The 24,961-nt window shown below is 37.1% G+C and overlaps 1 protein-coding gene across 3 annotated transcripts in view; it reads right to left on the bottom strand.

The window, feature by feature from the left end:
* Positions 1-3,380: 3,380 nt before the first annotated feature.
* Positions 3,381-24,961, bottom strand: part of LOC128638507 (oocyte zinc finger protein XlCOF7.1) — a 254,740-nt gene continuing 233,159 nt past the window's right edge. For all 3 annotated transcript variants that reach the window (XM_053690502.1, XM_053690504.1, XM_053690503.1), the window contains one exon: positions 3,381-3,725. In XM_053690502.1, coding sequence (XP_053546477.1) covers positions 3,647-3,725 — 79 coding nt within the window. In that variant the 3' untranslated portion in view covers positions 3,381-3,646. The remainder of the gene's footprint in view (positions 3,726-24,961) is intronic.

The raw sequence follows: 24,961 nt of genomic DNA, 5'->3' as shown, positions 1-24,961 counted from the left end.
AAAGGGTTGAAATCCGATGAGTCACTCATTTCTGTGTGCATATATACAGGGCATGAACCACTTCATATTTTTAAAGGGACAGTCTACACCATAATTTTTATTGTTTTAAAAGATAGATAATCCCTTTATTACCCATTTCCCCAGTTTTGCATAACTAACACATTTATAATAATATACTTTTAACCTCTGTGATTATCTTGTATCTAAGCCTCTGCAAACTGCCCCTTTTTCAGTTCTTTTGACAGACTTGCAGTCTAGCCAATCAGTGCCTGCTCCCAGATAACTTCTCGTGCACGAGCACAGTGTTATCTATATGAAATACATGAACTAACACCCTCTAGTGGTGAAAAACTGTTAAAATGCAATCTGAAAGAGGTGGGCTTCAAGGTCTAAGAAATTGAGAACAAAGCAAAATTGGTGATAAAAGTAAATTGGAAAATTGTTTAAAATTACATGCTCTATCTGAATCATGAAAGTTTATTTTGGCCTAGACTGTCCCTTTAAGTTCTAAGCCTGACCAAATGCTTTATATGGCAAACAAACTTGTGCCAACCTTGCCACTGAATATATTTTACCTTTTTTAAAAGTAACTTGTATTTAAAAAGGTTTAAAATTATTTGCGACACTCATTTCTTTGTGGATATATGTTCTAAGCCTGAACCAACGCTTTATATGGCAAACAAACTTGTGCCAAACTGGAGCTCCACTCAAGATAGGAAACATTTGACCTCCACTCAATATTTTTTTTTTTTTTTTAAATGGACTTTAACGTAACAATAAATAGACACAATAATTCAGAAAACTAAATATTTTGCTTTCCTGTTCTTAATGTTCATTCACAGTGGTTTATGCTGATTGTTATTAATAAGGTTAAATAAGCACATTCTTTACATTAACTTATGTTCTGTTAGGGCAAAAGTATAAGCAAAAGTAATGATTATTGTAAGTTATAAATACATCATCTCCATAAATCACACCTGGCTGCCATCAGGGGGTTACAGGGGTGACTCCTGTCAGGGGCCAAATGGGCCAGGGTGCCCCATGAGGCAAGAACAACTATTATTTTCTTTAAACAATTTTGGCAGCCACCAGAGGGTACTACAGCAGAGTGCTACTGAGTGTGGTCAATTTTATTAAAATGAGTAAAGCATTAGCATTTGAGAGGATTTTTGAGTGTGCACTAAACCACTATGCGTAATGAGACAGACTTGGCACTTAAAAGGATACTAAACACAATTTTTTCATTCTAGAATCAGATAGAGCATGCAATTTTAAGCAGCTTTTTAATTTACTTCTATTATCAAATTTTCTTCGTTCTCTTCCTATATTTATCTGAAAAAGAAGAAATAAAAGCGTTTGAGCCGGCCCATGTTAGTTTGAGAACCTGGGTTACCCTTGCTTATTGGATGGCTAAATGCAGGCACCTATTAGCAAGCTCTATCCAGGGTACTGAACAAAAAATAGTCATGCTCCAAAGCTTTCATTCCTAACTTTTCAAATAAAGATAGCAAGAGAACGAATAAAAAATTATAATAAGAATAAATGATAAAGCTGCCTAAAATTGCATGCTCTATCTGAATCATGAAAGAAAAAATGTGGGTCCAGTAGCCCTTTAAGTTTGTACAGTGTGTGTCTGAGTCAGATGGCAGAGCACTTTCATTTGCAGAGGAGGTAGGACTTACATAGTAATTTTTTTTATTTCTTTGTGCAATTTTGGATTGTAACTTCAGTGTGGTAGTAGTATGGTGGGGCCAGGGGTCCATAAAAAAAACATTTTTTTTTTAGCAATCTGCAGCAGTGTATTTATGATTATTTGACAATGCTGTAGAAATTCTATATTTAAAGCCATGCATAAAGGTTTCCTCCTTAATACACAAATGGTAGTTGCCCTTTTGAAAGATATTTTTTTTTAGTAATATATACATTTTAACTACATTTCAGTTTACTGCCCCTTTATGTAAGGACTTTACAGATGCAAGGATGCATTTTATCTATGATTTTTACATATGCATAAAAAGTTATACTTTCAAACTAAGATTTCTCAGTGTTTCAAATGATACAGGTTAACTTAACACTGTTCAGTTTACACTACAGCTGACTTAATTTTGAAATACATACGAGCCTAAATCATGCATTTAACCAGATCTAATGGTATGAGACCTAGTGCCACGGCTTATGGTTCCACCAAGACCATATAGAGTACAGCATTTTCAAAATCCATAAGTACAGCTGACAGATGGGAACATGTTTACACCATAATTTAAGTGTTGCTCTTGTTTGGGGGACAAAACACAAACATATGTTAACCTTTTAAAAGTACTTTTCTTCATCTAGCCATCTACCGATAACATTAATCTACAATTTTGAATTCATAGTTTATTTTTTGTTTGCACATTTGCAAATCTGATTGTTTAAAAAGTGATCTCTTAATTTCTGCAATTTTTTTATCATGCATGTCACACACTGTTTTGTTGTTGTTGTTTTTGTTGGTCTCTCTGTGAGAGTGGGTGTATATGTCTTTGTGCATTTTCTGTGTATGTCTGTGAGGGTGTGTGCGTATGTCTTTGTGCTTTTTCTATTTGTGTCCCTGTGAGGGTGTGTGTATGTATGTCTTTGTGTATTTCCTCTTGATGCCTCTGTGAGGGTGGATGTGTATGACTTTTTTTTAAATGTGGATGTCTCTGAGGGTGGGTGTGTGTATGTATGTATGTATGCGTTTTCTGTGGATGTCTCTCTGAGGGTGTGCGAGTATGTCTGTGTGTTTTCTTTGGTTGTCTCTGTGAGGGTGTGTGTATGTATGTGCAGTTTCTGTGGATGTCTCTCTGAGAGTGTATGTCTCTGTTTTCTCTGGATGTCTCGGTGAGGGGGTGTGTGTGTCTCTATGTCTTTGTGTGTTTTATGTGTCTGTGTGTTGATGGGTATATTATGTTAGTGGGTGACTTGTAACCGACACATGAGGGCATTTTGAAACTCATATGATTGTCTGTAATACAGCAAACAACACCCACAACTTCCTTTAACATGTTTCTTAGATAGACATATATGGACATTTTATGTTACTCCTCTAACTGCATTTCCTGTAGCCTCATGATGCGAGACTGCTATATAACTGCTGTGTATACTTACAGTAAACGGAACTAGTGAGAAACACTCTCTGTGCTTGTGTGCTTTCTTGCTGTTCCCCGGAGCTCTGGAGAATCGTGTTCAATCAAGGTCAGAAACCATTTGAACTTATAACCCTAACCTTATACTATGAAAGCAGAAGCAACAATAGGCTACTGCTATATATATATATATATATATATATATATACTGTTAACTATAATTATCTTGTACCTTCATACTTGTGGTAGTGTGTTATTAAAGCAATGACTCAGAAATGGTGTTAATTATCTTATTTTTTTATTATTATCAATAATTTAAACAGAAACACACCACCGCCCCTTGTCCATCAGTCATTTGTTGAACATGGCATTAACTTGGAGGCCCTGTTGGTCAAGACATGCCTGCAAAAACAACTCCATATCTTCTCTGTGCTGAAATACAAAGAGGAATGGCTCCCTTGCTTCTGGTTCTTCTCTTTACATCACGTTATCTATGGCCTTCTGGCGGTCATCTTCATTCATTGACCCATAACTTGGCATGGTTATGCGCCAACAGAACAGTGCCTCATTCTTGACAACCCATTGTATAGCAATGTGTAGATCTTTAATGATTGCTGGCTCCTGTGTCAAGCACATGGGAAACTTAGTCATAGTCAGAATCAAAACTGTTATTTCCATAATAAATAAAAAATCATTTAAGGGACACTCAAGTCAAAAACAGACTTTTATAAATCAGAAAGAACATGCAGTTTCCAATTTACTTTCATTATAAAATCTGCTTCGTTTTCTTATTATCCTTTGCTGAAGGAACAACATTGCACTACTGGCAGCAAGATGAACACATATAGGCCACGTTCGGGCAGCGCTCAGGAGCTAGTGGAGGCACTTCACTTCCAGCGATGACGTGGCGCTAGGTGACGTCACAAGCAAGGGAGCTTAGAGAAAACAAACGTTTTTAAATAAGCTCCCTTGTAGCTGACTGTAAAAATGTTTAAATTGTGTCTCTCTTTATTAGTGGAGGATTATTTTTATTTAAGCTGTTTACACAACACCGTTGTTCGAGAATGGTTTCCCCTGCCTCTCGGCAAACATTGAAACTCTGACCCACCTTCATTCAGCTGTTCTTAGCTCAGCCCCTGTAGCTTATCCTGCCCCATTCAGCTAATAATACTACAGGTGCTGAGCTGAGAGCAGCTGAATGGAGGTGGGTCAGAGTTCCGATGTTTGCCGAGAGGCAGGGGAAACCAGAGACACTGGGGAAACAATTCTCAGCATAACACTGGATAAGCATGACAGCAGCATTTAGTACAGGGCTTACTTAACCTATCTCCAATGTGCCCTGTACTAAATGCTGCTGTCAGACTTATCCGCCTCACCTGTCCCTCCTCTGCTGCTTATAAAAACATGGCAGCCTCCACAGCAAAACGTGTGTGGAGGCTGCCATGTTGCCAAGCGTCTGAGCTTGCTCTGAAAAGTGACAGCTTTTCCAGCACGATGGAAGCGCTGGGACTTACGTCATCAGAGCACTCAAAAAACGCCAGGCATCTCACTTGCAAATGTGAGGAAAACGCTACAAGCGAGTCCCAGTTCGCTTGGAGCGCTGCCCGAACGGAGCCATAGTCATCCAATCGCAAAAGACAAATGTGTGCAGGCAAAAATCAGCAGCTAGCTCCCACTAGTGTTGAATATGTGCTTATTCTCTTTCAGCAAGGGATAACAAGAGAAGAAAGCACATTTAAAAATAGATGTGAATTTATAAGTGTCTTAAAATGACAGGTTCTATCTGAATCATGCAAATTACATTTTGAATTTACTATCCCTTTATCTCCTTAAGGACCGCAGCTGTAACAGATGAAAAAAAATTAAATAGTAAAAATCTTAAAAATAAATAGTTATGTAGGGTTAGATCTAGGCTTAGTGGTAGATCTAGGGGGAGGGTTAGATCTAGGGTTGGGGTTAAAAGGTCACTGAAGGAGAAAAAGGTTAAATCGTAAAAATTGAAAATTGGGTATTTCAAAACTCAGGACAAAATGAAGAAACTGTTTAGCCATGTTGTTTTCTCGGGGGTTGTAGATGCGTAACAGATTTTGGGGGTAAAAGTAAAAAAAAAAGTGTGGTTTTTAATATTTTTAATCATAATTTATAAAAATATTTAGTAAAAATTATATGATATGATGAAAATAATGGTATCTGTAGAAAGTCAATCTTATGGCGAGAAAAACGGTATATAATATGTGTGGGTACAGTAAATGAGTATATAATATGTGTGGGTACAGTAAATGAGTATATAATATGTGTGGGTACAGTAATGAGTATATAATATGTGTGTGTACAGTAATGAGTATATAATATGTATGGGTACAGTAATGAGTATATAATATGTGTGGGTACAGTAATGAGTATATAATATGTGTGAGTACAGTAATGAGTATATAATATGTGTGGGTACAGTAATGAGTATATAATATGTGTGGGTACAGTAATGAGTATATAATATGTATGGGTACAGTAATGAGTATATAATATGTGTGTGTACAGTAAATGAGTATATAATATGTGTGTGTACAGTAATGAGTATATAATATGTGTGGGTACAGTAATGAGTATATAATATGTGTGGGTACAGTAAATGAGTATATAATATGTGTGGGTACAGTAATGAGTATATAATATGTATGGGTACAGTAATGAGTATATAATATGTGTGGGTACAGTAAATGAGTATATAATATGTGTGGGTACAGTAATGAGTATATAATATGAGGGGGTACAGTAATGAGTATATAATATGTGTGGGTACAGTAAATGAGTATATAATATGTGTGGGTACAGTAATGAGTATATAATATGTGTGGGTACAGTAAATGAGTATATAATATGTGTGGGTACAGTAATGAGTATATAATATGAGGGGGTACAGTAATGAGTATATAATATGTGTGGGTACAGTAAATGAGTATATAATATGTGTGGGTACAGTAATGAGTATATAATATGTGTGGGTACAGTAATGAGTATATAATATTTGTGTGTACAGTAATGAGTATATAATATGTATGGGTACAGTAATGAGTATATAATATGTGTGGGTACAGTAATGAGTATATAATATGTGTGAGTACAGTAATGAGTATATAATATGTGTGGGTACAGTAATGAGTATATAATATGTGTGGGTACAGTAAATGAGTATATAACATGTGTGGGTACAGTAATGAGTATATAATATGTGTGGGTACAGTAATGAGTATATAATATGTGTGTGTACAGTAAATGAGTATATAATATGTGTGTGTACAGTAATGAGTATATAATATGTGTGGGTACAGTAATGAGTATATAATATGTGTGGGTACAGTAAATGAGTATATAATATGTGTGGGTACAGTAATGAGTATATAATATGAGGGGGTACAGTAATGAGTATATAATATGTGTGGGTACAGTAAATGAGTATATAATATGTGTGGGTACAGTAATGAGTATATAATGTGTGGGTACAGTAAATTAGTATATAATATGTGTGGGTACAGTAATGAGTATATAATATGAGGGGGTACAGTAATGAGTATATAATATGTGTGGGTACAGTAAATGAGTATATAATATGTGTGGGTACAGTAATGAGTATATAATGTGTGGGTACAGTAAATTAGTATATAATATGTGTGGGTACAGTAATGAGTATATAATATGAGGGGGTACAGTAATGAGTATATAATATGTGTGGGTACAGTAAATGAGTATATAATATGTGTGGGTACAGTAATGAGTATATAATATGTGTGGGTACAGTAAATGAGTATATAATATGTGTGGGTACAGTAATGAGTATATAATATGAGGGGGTACAATAACGAGTATATAATATGTGTGGGTACAGTAAATGAGTATATAATATGTGTGGGTACAGTAATGAGTATATAATATGTGTGGGTACAGTACTGAGTATATAATATGTGTGGGTACAGTAATGAGTATATAATATGAGGGGGTACAGTAATGAGTATATAATATGTGTGGGTACAGTAAATGAGTATATAATATGTGTGTGTACAGTAAGGAGTATATAATATGTGTGGGTACAGTACTGAGTATATAATATGTGTGGGTACAGTAATGAGTATATAATATGTGTGAGTACAGTAAATGAGTATATAATATGTGTGGGTACAGTAATAAGTATATAATATGTGTTAGTACAGTAATGAGTATATAATATGTGTGGGTACAGTAATGAGTATATAATATGTATGGGTACAGTAATGAGTATATAATATGTATGGGTACAGTAAATGAGTATATAATATGTGTGGGTACAGTAATGAGTATATAATATGTATGGGTACAGTAAATGAGTATATAATATGTATGGGTACAGTAAATGAGTATATAATATGTGTGGGTACAGTAATGAGTATATAATATGTGTGGGTACAGTAAATGAGTATATAATATGTGTGGGTACAGTAATGAGTATATAATATGTGTGAGTACAGTAATGAGTATATAATATGTGTGGGTACAGTAAAGAGTATATAATATGTGTGTGTACAGTAAATGAGTATATAATATGTGTGGGTACAGTAATGAGTATATAATATGTGTGGGTACAGTAATGAGTATATAATATGTGTGGGTACAGTAAAGAGTATATAATATGTGTGTGTACAGTAAATGAGTATATAATATGTGTGGGTACAGTAATGAGTATATAATATGTGTGGGTACAGTAATGAGTATATAATATGTGTGTGTACAGTAAATGAGTATATAATATGTGTGGGTACAGTAATGAGTATATAATATGTGTGGGTACAGTACTGAGTATATAATATGTGTGGGTACAGTACTGAGTATATAATATGTATGGGTACAGTAATGAGTATATAATATGTATGGGTACAGTAAATGAGTATATAATATGTGTGAGTACAGTAATGAGTATATAATATGTGTGGGTACAGTAATGAGTATATAATATGTGTGGGTACAGTAATGAGTATATAATATGTGTGGGTACAGTAATGAGTATATAATATGTGTGGGTACAGTAAAGGAGTAAGAGGAAAATTACAGATAAACACAAACACCGCAGCAATGTAAAAACAGCCCTGGTCGCTAATGCTAAAGGTCTCTACGGGGTTAAATACGGTAAAAAAAAGAAAGCAGCAAACCTTCTTGTTTAAAGAGAACTGGAGGTTGTGGATGTCACATTTTTGTTGTGTAGAGTGGAGCTTTAAATAGTTCAATATTGTTAATTTAAAACAGTAGATAATACATGAAAACTAAAGAATTAGTCCTGTGATTTCCTGAGATGATCTATTTATAACTTAGAATAATCATTACATTTGCTCATACTTTGCCTAATATAGAACACAATAATAGAAAGTTTTCTAAATGATTGTGCATAAAGTTTATTTAAAAAAAAAAACGTTTTCTGAATGATTGTGCATATTGGTTGTGTGCTACATTAAAGTTTTATTGAAAAAAAAAAAATTGCAGTGGAGGTCACATGTTTCCTGTCTAGAGTGGAGCTCCACTCTGCAGATAGACTACTTTGGCCTAAGTTGTCACAGCGGTCACATGACCGCAGTGATCATGTGATTTACCCTAGTAAATACCAGTGTTGGCAGGCGCCAATCAATAGTAAGAGTTTTCTTGCCGAGCAATTGCTGCTTTAAAACCTAAATGTCAGTGACAAATGGGTTAAAAGAGCAGGGTTAGTTATTGTTAGTGTCTGTTGATTTACATCACAAACACTGGCCTGGAGATCGCTATATGGATAAATTGTGCGAAGAAAACCAGAATAAAGTTCATTTTTACATTTATAGTTTATCATAGTAATAATTATATACATTTACAGCATAAACGATCGAAGTATAGATGTGGGAGGGGGATAGGATGATAACCTTAGAGTGTGGGGGGTAATCAATTTTAAACTTCCTTATAGTTGATTACACTGGAAATCTGAATGCAGATGGACACAGTAGAAATTAAATACAAAAATAAGTATATTTTAAAGTGTTTAATATTTATACTCAAAATTAAAGGGATAAAAAGTGCAAAAAGGAAATCGCTCTAATGGGTGTTATCTAAATGCTGAATCACTTGTAATTGATGCAGCATATCTAAAAAAAATGACTAGAAAAGATCACAATGACATCATTATGAAAAATAAGAAAGATGTGTTACTTCAAAATTTAGTCAGCAGCCACAACCAATTGTTGAGGCACTTTAAAAATTCAGTCTGAATACTTGCCCAGAGACTTGCAAAAGAACCTTCTCAGGTTAAGGAATTTTACCATGAAACCTTGTTAAATCACTGTGACATCCCACAAGTTCCCATTTTTCCCCATCATGCAGCACACACCCTAAGTCCTGGGATAAGCATCCAGTTTGATTTTTTTAAAAGTTCCTCTACAGTGGGATTTGTTTATTGAGGAAATTTTGAGGTAAAAAAAATCTTACTTTTTTAGGAATTTCCATAACCCCACCCACAGATATTCCCATAAACCTCCCAGCTACACACACTGCCCAGAAATGTCCATGATCTCACCCACTATCCACCACGACTCCCTCCCCACCAACAAATAGGTTGCAAACCCCCTCAACTTCCTGAGTGAGTCCCTAATACCTAGCTACAAATGTTGGGAGGTATGCTTTAACCCCTTAAAGACCGGACCATTTTTCAGTTTTCTTACCCTTAATGACAATGGCTATTTTTACATTTCTGCAGTGTTAGTGTTTAGCTGTAATTTTCCTCTTACTCATTTACTGTACCCACACATATTTTATACCGTTTTTCTCGCCATTAAATGGACTTTCTAAAGATACCACTATTTTCATCATATCTTAACATTTAATATAAAAAATATATAAAATATGAGGAAAAAATGGAAAACACACTTTTTCTAACTTTGACCCCCATAATCTGTTACACATCTACAACCACCAAAAACACCCATGCTAAATAGTTTCTAAATGTTGTCCTGAGTTTAGAAATACCCAATGTTTACACGTTCTTTGCTTTTTTTGCAAGTTATAGGGCCATAAATACAAGTAGCACTCTGCTATTTCCAAACCACTTTTTTTCAAAATTAGCTCTAGTTACATTGGAACACTGATATCTTTCAGGAATCCCTGAATATCCCTTGACATGTATATATTTATATTTAGAAGACAACCCAAAGTATTGATTTATGCCCATTTTGGTATATTTCATGCCACCATTTCACTGCCAAATGCGAGCAAATAAAAAAAATTGTTCACTTTTTCACAAATTTTGTCACAAACTTTAGGTTTCTCACTGAAATTATTTACAAACAGTTTGTGCAATTATGGCACAAATGGTTGTAAATGCTTCTCTGGGATCCCCTTTCTTCAGAAATAGCAGACATATATGGCTTTGGCGTTGCTTTTTGGTAATTAGAAGGCCGCTAAATGCAGCTGCGCACCACACGTGTATTATGCCCAGCAGTGAAGGGGTTAATTAGGGATCTTGTAGGGACCTTGAAGGGTTAATTTTAGCTTTAGTGTAGTGTAGTAGACAACCCAAAGTATTGATCTAGGCCCATTTTGGTATATTTCATGCCACAATTTCACCGCCAAATGCGAGCAAATAAAAAAAAAAGTGACATTTTTCACAATTTTAGGTTTCTCACTTAAATTATTTACAAACAGCTTGTGCAATTATGGCACAAATGGTTGTAAATGCTTCTCTGGGATCTCCTTTGTTCAGAAATAGCAGACATATATGGCTTTGGCGTTGCTTTTTGGCAATTAGGAGGCCGCTAAATGCTGCTGCGCACCACACTTGTATTATGCCCAGCAGTGAAGGGGTTAATTAGGTAGCTTGTAGAGAGCTTGCAGGGTTAATTTTAGCTTTAGTGTAGAGATTAGCCTCCCACCTGACACATCCCACCCCCTGATCCCTCCCAGACAGCTCTCTTCCCTCCCCCACCCCACAATTGTCCCCGCCATCTTAAGTACTGGCAGAAAGTCTGCCAGTACTAAAATAAAAGGTGTTTTTTTTTTTTGTTTTTGTTTTTGTTTTTTTTAATTATTCAGCTGTGATGGACCCCTGCCTTAACCCCCAACCTCCCTGATCCCCCCCAAACACCTCTCTAACCCTCCCCACCTACCTATTTGCCACCATCTTGGGTACTGGCAGCTGTCTGCCAGTACCCAGTTTTCCCCAAAAAATTTAGTGGTTTTTTCATTTTTTCTGTAGTGTAGCTGCCCCCCCCAGTACCCCCACCCCCCTAACCCTACCAGATCCTTTTATTTATTTTTTTAAAAAAAAGTTTGCTGCCCCCCCTCCCTCTTAACAGAACTCATTGGTGGCAGTGTTTGCTGCGCGCGCGCGCACACGCAGGCCCCCCCTCCGCACGCTCCCAGCATCCGGCGTGCACAATGCACTTGTAGGAACCAGATGCCGGGTAGCGATGGGCCGCCCACCCTCCTCCCTTGTAATCTCCCACCCACCAACGAACGGCCCCATCGCTACCGGTGCAGAGAGGGCCACAGAGTGGCTCTCTCTGCATCGGATGCTTTTTAAAGGGTATTGCAGGATGCCTCAATATCGAGGCATCACTGCAATACCCTGAGAGCTGCTGGAAGCGATTGCGATCGCTTCCAGCACTCTCTTAGACAACTGACGTACCAGGTACGTCCATTGTCACTAACTGCTAGTTTTTGCAGGACGTACCTGGTACGTCAGTTGTCATTAAGGGGTTAAAGTTACACTGGGGCACCATTGTGTCATATATATGAAAACATCAAATAAATTCACAGGTATTCTTTGGGTTACATCGGGGGATTAAAAAAATAATTTGTGTAAAATGAAGTCGATAGAAAATCAAAAAATTATATTCCACATCACTCTCAAACTTGACAAGAATAATATAATTTAAAGAACTAAAATGCATGCTATTAATGAAAAAATAGGTTGAGACAAAGGGAAACAATTTTGATCTGGCGTTTAAAAACATTGTATCTGGAAGGTCTAAATAAAAAATATTGATTTGGCTGCATTTTATTAGGTTATGTTTTTATATTTATCCCAATTTATTTATGAATATTTATTAGACATATTTATTTATGTGAGAAATGCACTATCAACACATATAGGGCTAGATTACAAGTGGAGCTTTATTTTAAGGTGCACCCATAAAGGGGTAAATTTGCCTATTTACAGGTGCTCGTTAGAAAACAGCCATTTCACTTTGCGCTCAGTGCAATTAACCAAAGGTCAGACCTTTGGTTAATGATAAAGAGTTGCCCCAATTACCCCCCAATAAAGTGGACAGTTCTTTAAAATAAATAAAAACTATGTTATTTTTTTTAATAATATGCATTATAATTTTTTAATAAAAAACTGCATGAAGCAATTATAAGGGGTTAAAGTGAGGTGATATGGGATTTTTTTACATGCCTTTACATAGAGGTTAATGGGGACTGTGTTTTTACTCTAAATATATATGTAAATGCTTATATACATATATATTTATGTGTTAATATGTGCATATACACATATAAAGACATAAATAAATATAGATATACGCAGCACGCTCTAAGTGTAATCCGTTTGGTACATATCAATAATCAAAAACCCCCTTCCCTGGGTATTACTCACAGGATCGTTCTGTATGATATGCGCATCGGTTGTATACAACCATGAAGTTTATTCCTCAGATCACCTCCTTCCGTGACGTCTGGAGAGCCTGTCCAACCAGAGAGGTTGTTACACTTTCCCACGGCAATCCACAATCCAGCATGAAAGGGATACCACTTGAGTGTTTAGAGTATAACACGTTTATTGTGATATATAAAATAATATAAAAACATGCAAATCTATGTCTTTCAGCTCACCCAGTAGATGCCCACAACATATGAGCCCTGGTAGCCTCCCTGAGACAATGAATATTAAAATAGAACTTCTCTATGTACGTTTTGTTTCTGTTCCAGAAACTTTTTCAAGAGTATGTTCAATAATCAGATATGCTCCTTATATATCCCTTTGCTTACACAGGTATCCTGATTTAACATTAATTGAGTTAACCCTGTATTGGATGTCGTTATGATTTTATATTTTCCAATATTTAGTTATTCTTATATACCTTCAGTTAACCTTATATATTTATAAGTAAACCTCTTACTATAATAATTCATTTAAAACACAATAATAAAAAGTGTATACACTTAAAACCACAACATTATAAAACTTTGAACTTTAGGTTGACATCTTTGAGTGGTTAAAATATTTTGCTGCAGTCAAATTCAAACTCACTTCTATTCTGTTGAGAGTCCATTATCCTAACCATTTGGCTGCAGCCATCCTTATACATTATAGGTGAATCTATGCAGTGATAAATGTTATTTTTTTTTAAACTTGTTTATAAACCAAAGTAACACATTTTATATATGTAAAACTTTAGCAGATATAACTACACAATACATAGCTGAGTTTGGGTTCGATCCCCCGTCCTTTTGATTAAAAGGCAATCAACCTTACCGCTAGACCACAGCCTCCTTACCACACATCCAATGTTATTGGGTATATGTATTATTAAAAATATATACAAAACATACAAAAATGTCTAGATAATATTTAAAACACTATAAAACCTTTTCTTAAGAATGTTTATAATATAATTTAATGACCTATTTATCACAGATTAGTGTATCACCTAAATAACATTATATGAACTTGACCTTATTATAGTAGAAATGCTTGTATGTCTAGGTTCACATTAAGTCCTTTTGGTTGAAGACAGTCTAACTTTTTTATCCAGTAAGTTTCTCTCTGTCTAAGTTTAAGTAATCTGTTGGTGTCCCAAATGTTAGGGGGTATCCATTCAATTATTTTAATTTCTAGATCACTTATATCATTTTGGTAGGCCATTTTAAAGTGTATAGGTACACTGTGGGTATCTAGATTGTTTTCAATATTTGTTAAATGTTCTTTGAATCTATATTTTATTTTTATTTTTGTTCTCCCTATATAAAGCAGATTACACTTGCACTTTAACATGTATACAACATATGTGGTCATACATGTGCACCTACTTGTAGTCTTATACTTTTTATGGCCATCAGAGTCTGTGAACACATTGTTTCCTTTTTTCAGATAGGGACACATGGCACAATCCTTTACTCTACATTTAAACGTGCCACTGTTACCTTCACTCTTATCCCAAGGTATTCTTTTCATTTCTGTATTTTCTCTCAATTTCGTTGGTGCTAACATGTTTTTGAGATCCCTATTTTTTCTAAAGATCACATCTGGTTTCTCGCCTAAACATTGTTTCAAAATAGGATCTAATTTTAGTACTTGCCAATGTTTGTTCACAATGTTTTTAATTTTGAAGTGCTCGCTATTATATGTAGTTATAAACTTAGGATTTTTAGTTTGATCTCCTCTATTTGTCTCCTTGATAGTGTTATCCCTAGATTTATTAATCATAGTATTTCTGTCCATCTCTTCTATTCTTCTTTGAGTTGATTGTAGTAAGTATTTATTATAACCCTTTTCTTCGAATTTGGATGTTACAATTTTGGCTTCAGCAGTGTAATCCTCAATTTTTTATACGTTGAAACTGCCCAAGGGGTATGTTATTTTTCCACCTTTTAAGGTGTCCACTGTGAGCATTTAACAGGCCATTTCTATCCGTACTTTTTCTAAAGTTTTTAGCTGCCATCTTATTTGTTTCATTATCACAAAATAGGGTGAGATCTAAAAAGTCTATTTTTTCTTTTGAATATTGATATGTGATCTTAAGGTTATAGGTATTATCATTCATATATTCCATGAATTTATCAATATCACTTTGGGATCCAGACCAAATTATTAAAATGTCGTCTATGAACCGGTGATATTGTGTCAGATTTTGCATAAAGGGATTGTCAGTCCATATCTTGCAAGATTCAAAATTAGACATAAAAAGTTTGGCATACGATGGGGCAAAAGTTGTCCCCATCGCTGTGCCTCTAATTTGTTTATAAAATTTACTCTCAAATAAAAAATAATTATGAGTAAGAATAAAATATATACAATTCACAATAAACTCAATTCGGTCCTTTTCTAAACCACTTTTTGAGCATTCCTCTTTAATAGCTAGAATTCCTTTTTCATGAGGGATACTGGTATACAACGCAAAAACGTTGCATGTAACCCAGTAAAAATCACTCTTCCACTCTAATCCTTCATACTTATTTATTACATCCATAGTGTCCCGTAAGTAGGCCTTAGTTTCTTTTACTAACGGTTGGAGGTAGTAATCAATGTATTTTGAAAGATTGTCACAGAGGGACCCAATACCTGATACTATGGGTCTCCCTGGAGGACAAACAGGATTTTTATGTACTTTAGGGAGGTGGTAGAAACATGCAATTTTCGGAAAAATTTCTTGTACATAATTAAACTCGGCTTGATTTAGGATGCCATTTTGTTTAGCTGCAGTTAATAATTATCTCAACTCCTCTTTATATGCGTGAGTAGGGTTAAATGTAAGCACTCTATATGTCTCCTTATCATTTAAAAGGTTATATGCTTCATTTAAGTAATCCTGTCTATTTTGGACCACTATCCCTCCCTCTTTATCAGCTGCCCTATATATAACATCTGTATCTTCAATTAGATTTTTTTAGGGCTCTCCTCTCCATGGATGATAGATTGTCTCTTACTGTGTTCTGATTACTACATAAATTCTCTATGTCTTCACAAACAAGTTTATTAAACATTTTAATAGATTCACTTTGTGCATTTTGAGGGTAAAAAATAGATTTTCTTTTTAAAGGGCAGTGTCTAGACATATATATACCCTCCTCATGTAAAGAAAGATTCAATAATTCCTCCCATGTAGTTTCGTTAGGCATTTCTCCCTCTTTGGAGTTACCCTCCGAGGAAATAATTAGATCCTGCCTATTGTGTTTCTCTATGTACTCGTTTTTCTCATAATACCTTGTCAGAGTTAGTTTTCTAATAAACTTTTGTACGTCAATAAACAATTCAAAATGGTTTGGTGGAGATATAGGGGCAAAATTTAAGCCTTTAGAAAGTAATTTTAATTCTATCTCTGTAAAGGCTTTATCTGAGAGATTGAAAATGCATTTTAAACCATTTTCTAATTCCACCCTCTTTTGTTTCTTTTCTCTTTGTTTCTTTCCTCCTCGTGTTCCTCTGAATTTTCTAAAGTTCTTTTTGGTTTTCTTGGGTTCCCTATCTCGTTTATATGGTTTTCCCTTAATTGTCTCTCTTGTTGCTGTCTCCAAGGGGGAGTCTCTAAAAAATGACCCTTATTGATATTTCCTTGTTTAGAAATTATAGGGAATGTTTGTTTTGTTTGGTCCATTGATCTTAAATTTTGGTTTTGCTCCCTCCTGATCCCATCTGGGAGTGTGATACTGGTTATCCCCTAATACTTGTTTCTATTCCCTTCATGATAATTCTCATTGTTGCCCATTTCTGTTTGTTTCGGGTAATTAGATCTTGGAACTGGACTATTATTATATTTATTATGGTAATATTGGTTTGCCCTAGAATGAATGGATTTATTTTGCCCCTTGTTCTTATTTTTATTTTTATTTATTTCACTTGTATTTGTATTTGGTCTTTTATTTTCATTTTAATTCCACTTGATGTTCTGGTCTGAGTTAGCTTGGTTCACATTATCTACAGCCCCTTCTTTATGTTCCTTATAGGTGTATACTTTATCCTGCCTAAAGTCATCTAGATCCCTTTTTAATTTCTTTAATTTACTAGTTTCCAACTCCTTAGAATAATTATGAATTCTAGTTTGTATATTTTCATTGAAATCTTTCCATTTCTGTATCATCTGGTATGGTTGTAATTTATCTAATGTCTTGTCGATCTCTCCTTTTAAATGCTCCAATTTATACTCTCTATATTTGATTAATATTTTAATAAGGGTTATGGAACATTTATGAAGGGGTTGTTCCCATTCTGTTTGATATTCGATTTCATCTAATTCAAAGGCTGGAAATTTAAATATCCTTAATCCCCTAGGGATTACGTCATGCAATACATAATTGTCAAGTAGGACTAAGTCCTGCCACTCTTTGGCATCTTTTTCCAATAATTTTTCTAATTCCCTAAATATATTTATGGGATTTTCTACCTCTACTGTGTTTGGAATATCTGTTAGTAAATTAGATGCACGCTGTCTTGTGCATCTTCTGCTGTTTTCTCCAAACTTACTCATTTCTATAGGTGTATTCAACATATTATCATTTGCAGGTGATGTCATAATAATAATACAATCTCATCCTTTATTCTCAATATATCTTTATAGTTTATACGTTTAATTGCTCAAAGTAGGGATACCTCTCCCTTTCAGAAAAAAATCCCTTCTCTTTTCAACGTTTTATTTTAAACGTTAATAGAATTATTCTATATGTGAGATTAGTTATGTTAAAAGTTTTGCTCCTGTGTAAATGGGAGTTGCTAAAAATGGATTTGATGTTAGATAATCACGATATATTATATCATCTGATTTATGTCTTAAAGTGGTTGCTGCACATTTATAATAATGGATGTGACAAAAAGATAAAAGGCAAATAGTGCGCTACCACTCGATTCCCAGTGCAAATACAGAGCCAACAAATAGTATTCACATATACATCATACAATATTTATTTTTCAAATAAAGTTCTTCAACTTTGTATATTGTAGACTGTAAGTATTCGTAAATGTTCATAAATGTGCCCCTTTAATTAAAGGTATAATGTTGGAAAATAGGTAGTTGTAAAGGTCCTCTATATCCCTTCTATTCAGCGTGTTTACTGTTGCAGCTTCTCAGCATAGTCACATCAAAGACTCGTTTACAAAAAATGCTGAAAAATATGAAGAGAGAGAAGCGCAGCACGCTCTAAGTGTAATCCATTTGGTAGATATCAATAATCAAAAACCCCCTTCCCTGGGTATTACTCACAGGATCGTTCTGTATGATATGCGAGAGCCTGTCCAACCAGAGAGGTTGTTACACTTTCCCATGGCAATCCACAATCCAGCATGAAAGGGATACCACTCGAGTGTTTAGAGTTTACGTTTACCTGTGTAAGCAAAGGGATATATAAGGAGCATATCTGATTATTGAACATACTCATGAAAAAGTTTCTGGTACAGAAACGAAACGTATGTAGAGAAGTTCTATTTTAATATTCATTGTCTCAGGGAGGCTACCAGGGCTCATATGTTGTGGGCATCTACTGGGTGAGCTGAGAGACATAGATTTGCATGTTTTTATATTATTTTATATATCACAATAAACGTGTTATACTCTAAACACTCGAGTGGTATCCCTTTCATGCTGGATTGTGGATTGCCGTGGGAAAGTGTAACAACCTCTCTGGTTGGACAGGCTCTCCAGACGTCACGGAAGGAGGTGATCTGAGGAATAAACTTCATGGTTGTATACAACCGATGCGCATATCATACAGATTTGTGTGAGATTCTCTCCAAGTTTCAGCTATAGTGGTGTCACGAAGTAGCGCAAGGGATCTCATAATATGTGTTTCCTTGTCTATATTCATAGACATACTATCTGACCATTTTTGAGCTAGTTTCTCTACATTACAGCTGCCTTTCTGAGAGTTGAGATAGGTATACCATGGAGAAATAGAGGAATGACCTGCCTTGATCAAGGCTGGCCAAGACTCTAATTTCCCCCAGGACCATTTCCAATTAAATTTGGCATGCAATTGACTAGTGTAGTGCCTAGCTTGCAGATAAGCAAATAAATCTTGATTGCCAAGGTTGAATTCTGATTTCAGTTCTTGGAAAGATTTAATAATTCCTGACTCTGAATGATATAGCTGTGAAGCGAGTTTGAGCCCTTGTTCCTGCCATTTTTTCAAATGTGGAGCTTGGGAGCCCTCTTGAAATTCTGGGTTGCCTATAAAAGTTTGGTATCTGGGATTATTAGTGTTTATTCCTAGTAGTACACCAATCTTCTTCCATGCCTGAATTATTATATATAGTGTTTTGAGATTTTTCACCTGCTTAGGTATTAAGTGAATCGGTGTGTGTAGTAGAGACACTGGCTTCAAAGGATAAATTATGCTAGTCTCTAACACGTTATCCATAAAGTAATCGGCTTCTGCCACCCAGTCTGCTGCAATACCGCCTAAGAAGACTAAATTATAAAGATATAAATTTGGGAGAGCCAGCCCAGCAAATTGCTTTGCCAAATATAACCTCTGCAGGGAGATTCTAGGTTTCCTTGACTGCCATATGAATTTCCGAAGCGCCATGTTAAATTTTTTAATGTCTTGTGATTTTACGAAAAGCGGGAGATTCTGAAGTGTGTAAGATATCTTTGGCAGGATTACCATTTTATATAGAGCAATGCGCCCAGAGAGAGAGAGAGGCAAATTCTGCCAATCTCTCATGCGTGTGGTAGCGTGTACGAAAGTTGGCGTAATATTTAAGGAATACCACTCCTGGGGGTTGGCAGAGACTAGGATCCCTAAGTAAGCGATTTAAGAACTGTCTTAAGTGGGTTATTTAAATATGAGGTATCGGTCTTTCTTAGCCAGAGTAATTCTGATTTTTGTTTGTTCATTCTATACCCTGCAAATTGGCCAAATTGTTCGATTATGTTAAGCTATTTTGGAATATTCCGGGGAGCGTTGGAAACATACACTAACAGATCATCCGCGTATAGAGCCACCTTCAACTCATGGTTATAGATCTTAATACCTTCAATATGCTTTCTAATTTTAATAGCTAGGGGTTCGATCGCCAGATCGAACAGAAGGGGAGAGAACGGGCAGTCCTGCCTCGTGCCCTGCTCCAGGCGAATGCTCTTTGACTTTTGCCCATGTATAACTAGTTTGGATGATGCCTGAGTACATAAATTGTTAACTAAGTTCAAGAATTTATCTTTGAAGCCATAATGTTTTAATGTAGTTAGAATGTGGTCATGGCTGACTCGATCGAACGCCTTCTCAGCGTCGATCGCTATTATCGCTGCATCCGGAAGATTTTCAGCAGACTTCCTTTCACTGTTTCTAAAATAATCAATAGATAAGAGAAGTTGTCTGATTTTAGATGAAGAGCTCCGCTTGAGAAGAAACCCCACTTGATCACTGTGAATAACCTCAGCTAAGCCTTTTTGCAATCTTTTGGCCAAGATTGAAGCGAATATTTTGTAATCCGTGTTTAGCAATGCAATAGGTCTGTAAGATTCTCTGTATTGTGGGTCTTTACCAGCTTTGGGTATAAGGATGGTATGTGATGCTACAAAGCTAGGGGGTATTTGAATGTTCTGTTGAAAGAGATAATTAAAAAGAATAGTCAATTGTGGAGTAATTGCTTTATCCAAACTTTTATAGAATTCATTTGGTAAAAAGTCAAGACCCGGCGCTTTCTCCCCTTTCAGTGCTTGAATTGCCTGGCTTACTTCCGGCTCTGTTATTGGGGAGTTCAGAGTCAAATTGAATTCAGGAGATATCTTTGTGATGTCGATATCTTCCCAGAATCTCTCCCTTATAGTTGTATTTACTGAATTGGCCGCGTAAATTGATTTATAATATTGAAAAAAGGATTCGGCTATTTCCTCTGGTGAGGTGAGCAGTTTGCTATTGGCTTGTAGTGCTTCAATTGTTTTTGAGGCTCTCGAGTTCTTTACCAATTTAGCCATTAGCTTACCTGATTTATTGCCGAATTTATAAAGATTAGATTGATATCTTAGGTCTGCTTGTGTTGAGTTAAGAATTAAAAAAGTATCTCTTTCCTCCTTAGCTTTGATTTATCTCTTCCAGTTCTTGTCTGAGGATAAGTTCAGATATCTGTTGTAAGCATTAGTTACCGTGGCGATTACCTGTCTCTCTCTCAGGCGGGCTTCCCGTTTGATATTTGCCGTGTATGCAATAATGTCTCCCCTCAATACCGCTTTTGCTGCTTCCCATAGAATCACTGGACTAGAAACTGAATCTTTATTATTTTGAAGGTAGTCTTCCCACTTATCCTTTAGCCAATTTCTGAACTTTACATTTTTATTGAGATACTTAGGATAAAAAAACATAATTTATGCTTACCTGATAAATTTATTTCTCTTGTAGTGTATCCAGTCCACGGATCAGCCATTACTTGTGGGATATTCTCCTTCCCAACAGGAAGTTGCAAGAGGATCACCCACAGCAGAGCTGCTATATAGCTCCTCCCCTCACTGCCATATCCAGTCATTCGACCGAAACAAGACGAGAAAGGAGAAACCATAGGGTGCAGTGGTGACTGTAGTTTAATTAAAATTTAGACCTGCCTTAAAAGGACAGGGCGGGCCGTGGACTGGATACACTACAAGAGAAATAAATTTATCAGGTAAGCATAAATTATGTTTTCTCTTGTTAAGTGTATCCAGTCCACGGATCATCCATTACTTGTGGGATACCAATACCAAAGCTAAAGTACACGGATGATGGGAGGGACAAGGCAGGAACTTAAACGGGAGGAACCACTGCCTGTAGAACCTTTCTCCCAAAAACAGCCTCCGAAGAAGCAAAAGTGTCAAATTTGTAAAATTTTGAAAAGGTGTGAAGCGAAGACCAAGTCGCAGCCTTGCAAATCTGTTCAACAGAGGCCTCATTCTTAAAGGCCCAGGTGGAAGCCACAGCTCTAGTAGAATGAGCTATAATCCTTTCAGGGGGCTGCTGTCCAGCAGTCTCATAGGCTAAGCGTATTATGCTCCGAAGCCAAAAGGAGAGAGAGGTTGTCAAAGCTTTTTGACCTCTCCTCTGTCCAGAGTAAACGACAAACAGGGCAGATGTTTGACGAAAATCTTTAATAGCCTGTAAGTAAAACTTCAAGGCACGGACTACGTCCAGATTATGCAAAAGAGGTTCCTTCTTGGAAGAAGGATTAGGACACAATGATGGAACAACAATCTCTTGATTGATATTCCTGTTAGAAACCACCTTAGGTAAAAACCCAGGTTTGGTACGCAGAACTACCTTGTCTGAATGAAAAATCAGATAAGGAAAATCACAATGTAAGGCAGAAAACTCAGACTCTTCGAGCCGAGGAAATAGCCATCAAAAACAGAACTTTCCAAGATAAAAGTTTAATATCAATGGAATGAAGGGGTTCAAACGGAACTCCCTGAAGAACTTTAAGAACCAAGTTTAAGCTCCACGGGGGAGCAACAGTTTTAAACACAGGCTTAATCCTAACCAAAGCCTGACAAAATGCCTGGACGTCTGGAACTTCTGCCAGACGCTTGTGCAAAAGAATAGACAGAGCAGAGATCTGTCCTTTTAAAGAACTAGCTGATAAGCCTTTGTCCAAACCATCTTGGAGAAAGGACAATATCCTAGGAATCCTAACCATACTCCATGAGTAACTCTTGGATTCACACCAATAAAGATATTTACGCCATATCTTATGGTAGATTTTCCTGGTGACAGGCTTCCGAGCCTGTATTAAGGTATCAATGACTGACTCGGAGAAGCCACGCCTTGATAGAATCAAGCGTTCAATCTCCATACAGTCAGTCTCAGAGAAATTAGATTTGGATGATTGAAAGGACCTTGTATTAGAAGGTCCTGCCTCAGAGGCAGAGTCCATGGTGGAAGAGATGACATGTCCACTAGGTCTGCATACCAGGTCCTGCGTGGCCACGCAGGCGCTATCAGAATCACTGATGCTCTCACCTGTTTGATTTTGGCAATCAGTCGAGGGAGCAGAGGAAAAGGTGGAAACACATAGGCCAGGTTGAAGAACCAAGGAGCTGCTAGAGCATCTATCAGCGTTGCTCCCGGGTCCCTGGACCTGGATCCGTAACAAGGAAGCTTGGCGTTCTGGCGAGACGCCATGAGATCCAGTTCTGGTTTGCCCCAACGATGGACCAGCTGAGCAAACACCTCCGGATGGAGTTCCCACTCCCCCGGATGAAAAGTCTGACGACTTAGAAAATCCGCCTCCCAGTTCTCTACGCCTGGGATGTGGATCGCTGACAGGTGGCAAGAGTGAGACTCTGCCCAGCGAATTATCTTTGAGACTTCTAACATCGCTAGGGAACTCCTGGTTCCCCCTTGATGGTTGATGTAAGCCACAGTTGTGATGTTGTCCGACTGAAATCTGATGAACCTCAGTGTTGCTAACTGAGGCCAAGCTAGAAGAGCATTGAATATTGCTCTTAACTCCAGAATATTTATTGGGAGGAGTTTCTCCTCCTGAGTCCACGATCCCTGAGCCTTCAGGGAGTTCCAGACTGCGCCCCAACCTAGAAGGCTGGCATCTGTTGTTACAATCGTCCAATCTGGCCTGCGAAAGGTCATACCCTTGGACAGATGGACCCGAGAAAGCCACCAGAGAAGAGAATCTCTGGTCTCTTGATCCAGATTTAGTAGAGGGGACAAATATGAGTAATCCCCATTCCACTGACTTAGCATGCATAATTGCAGCGGTCTGAGATGCAGGCGCGCAAATGGCACTATGTCCATTGGCGCTACCATTAAGCCGATTACTTCCATGCACTGAGCCACTCACGGGCGTGGAATGGAATGAAGGACATGGCAAGCATTTAGAAGTTTTGATAACCTGGACTCTGTCAGGTAAATTTTCATCTCTACAGAATTTATAAGAGTCCCTAGGAAGGAGACTCTTGTGAGTGGTGATAGAGAACTCTTTTCCACGTTCACTTTCCACCCATGCGACCTCAGAAATGCCAGAACTATCTCTGTATGAGACTTGGCAATTTGAAAGCTTGACGCCTGTATCAGGATGTCGTCTAGATACGGAGCCACCGATATGCCTCACGGTCTTAGAACCGCCAGAAGTGAGCCCAGAACCTTTGTAAAAATTCTCGGGGCAGTGGCCAACCCGAAGGGAAGAGCTACAAATTGGTAATGCCTGTCTAGAAAGGCAAACCTTAGGAACCGATGATGATCTTTGTGAATCGGTATGTGAAGGTAGGCATCCTTTAAGTCCACTGTGGTCATGTACTGACGCGCTTGGATCATGGGTAGGAGGTCCGAATAGTTTCCATTTTGAATGATGGAACTCTGAGGAATTTGTTTAAGATCTTTAGATCCAAGATTGGTCTGAAGGTTCCCTCTTTCTTGGGAACCACAAACAGATTTGAATAAAATCCCTGTCCTTGTTCCGTCCACAGAACTGGATGGATCACTCCCATTACTAGGAGGTCTTGCACACAGCTTAGGAATGCCTCTTTCTTTATCTGGTTTGCTGATAACCTTGAAAGATGAAATCTCCCTTGTGGAGGAGAAGCTTTGAAGTCCAGAAGATATCCCTGAGATATGATCTCCAACGCCCAGGGATCCTGAACATCTCTTGCCCACGCCTGGGCGAAGAGAGAAAGTCTGCCCCCACTAGATCCGTTTCCGGATAGGGGGCCGTTCCTTCATGCTGTCTTGGGGGCAGCAGCAGGCTTTCTGGCCTGCTTGCCCTTGTTCCAGGACTGGTTAGGTTTCCAGGCCTTTCTGGAATGAGCAACAGTTCCCTCTTGTTTTGAAGCAGAGGAAGTTGATGCTGCTCCTGCCTTGAAATTTCGAAAGGCACGAAAATTAGACTGTTTGGCCTTTGATTTGGCCCTGTCCTGGGGAAGGGTATGACCCTTGCCTCCAGTAATGTCAGCAATAATTTCCTTCAAGCCAGGCCCGAATAAGGTCTGCCCCTTGAAAGGAATGTTGAGTAATTTAGACTTTGAAGTCACGTCAGCTGACCAGGATTTAAGCCATAGCGCCCTACGCGCCTGGATGGCGAATCCGGAATTCTTAGCCGTTAGTTTAGTCAAATGAACAATGGCATCAGAAACAAATGAGTTAGCTAGCTTAAGCGTTCTAAGCTTGTCAATAATTTCATTCAATGGAGC

This window comes from Bombina bombina, chromosome 8 (assembly GCF_027579735.1).
Source record: "Bombina bombina isolate aBomBom1 chromosome 8, aBomBom1.pri, whole genome shotgun sequence".
Classification (NCBI taxonomy): Eukaryota; Metazoa; Chordata; class Amphibia; order Anura; family Bombinatoridae; genus Bombina; species Bombina bombina.
This window is presented reverse-complemented; position numbering and strand designations above follow the sequence as displayed.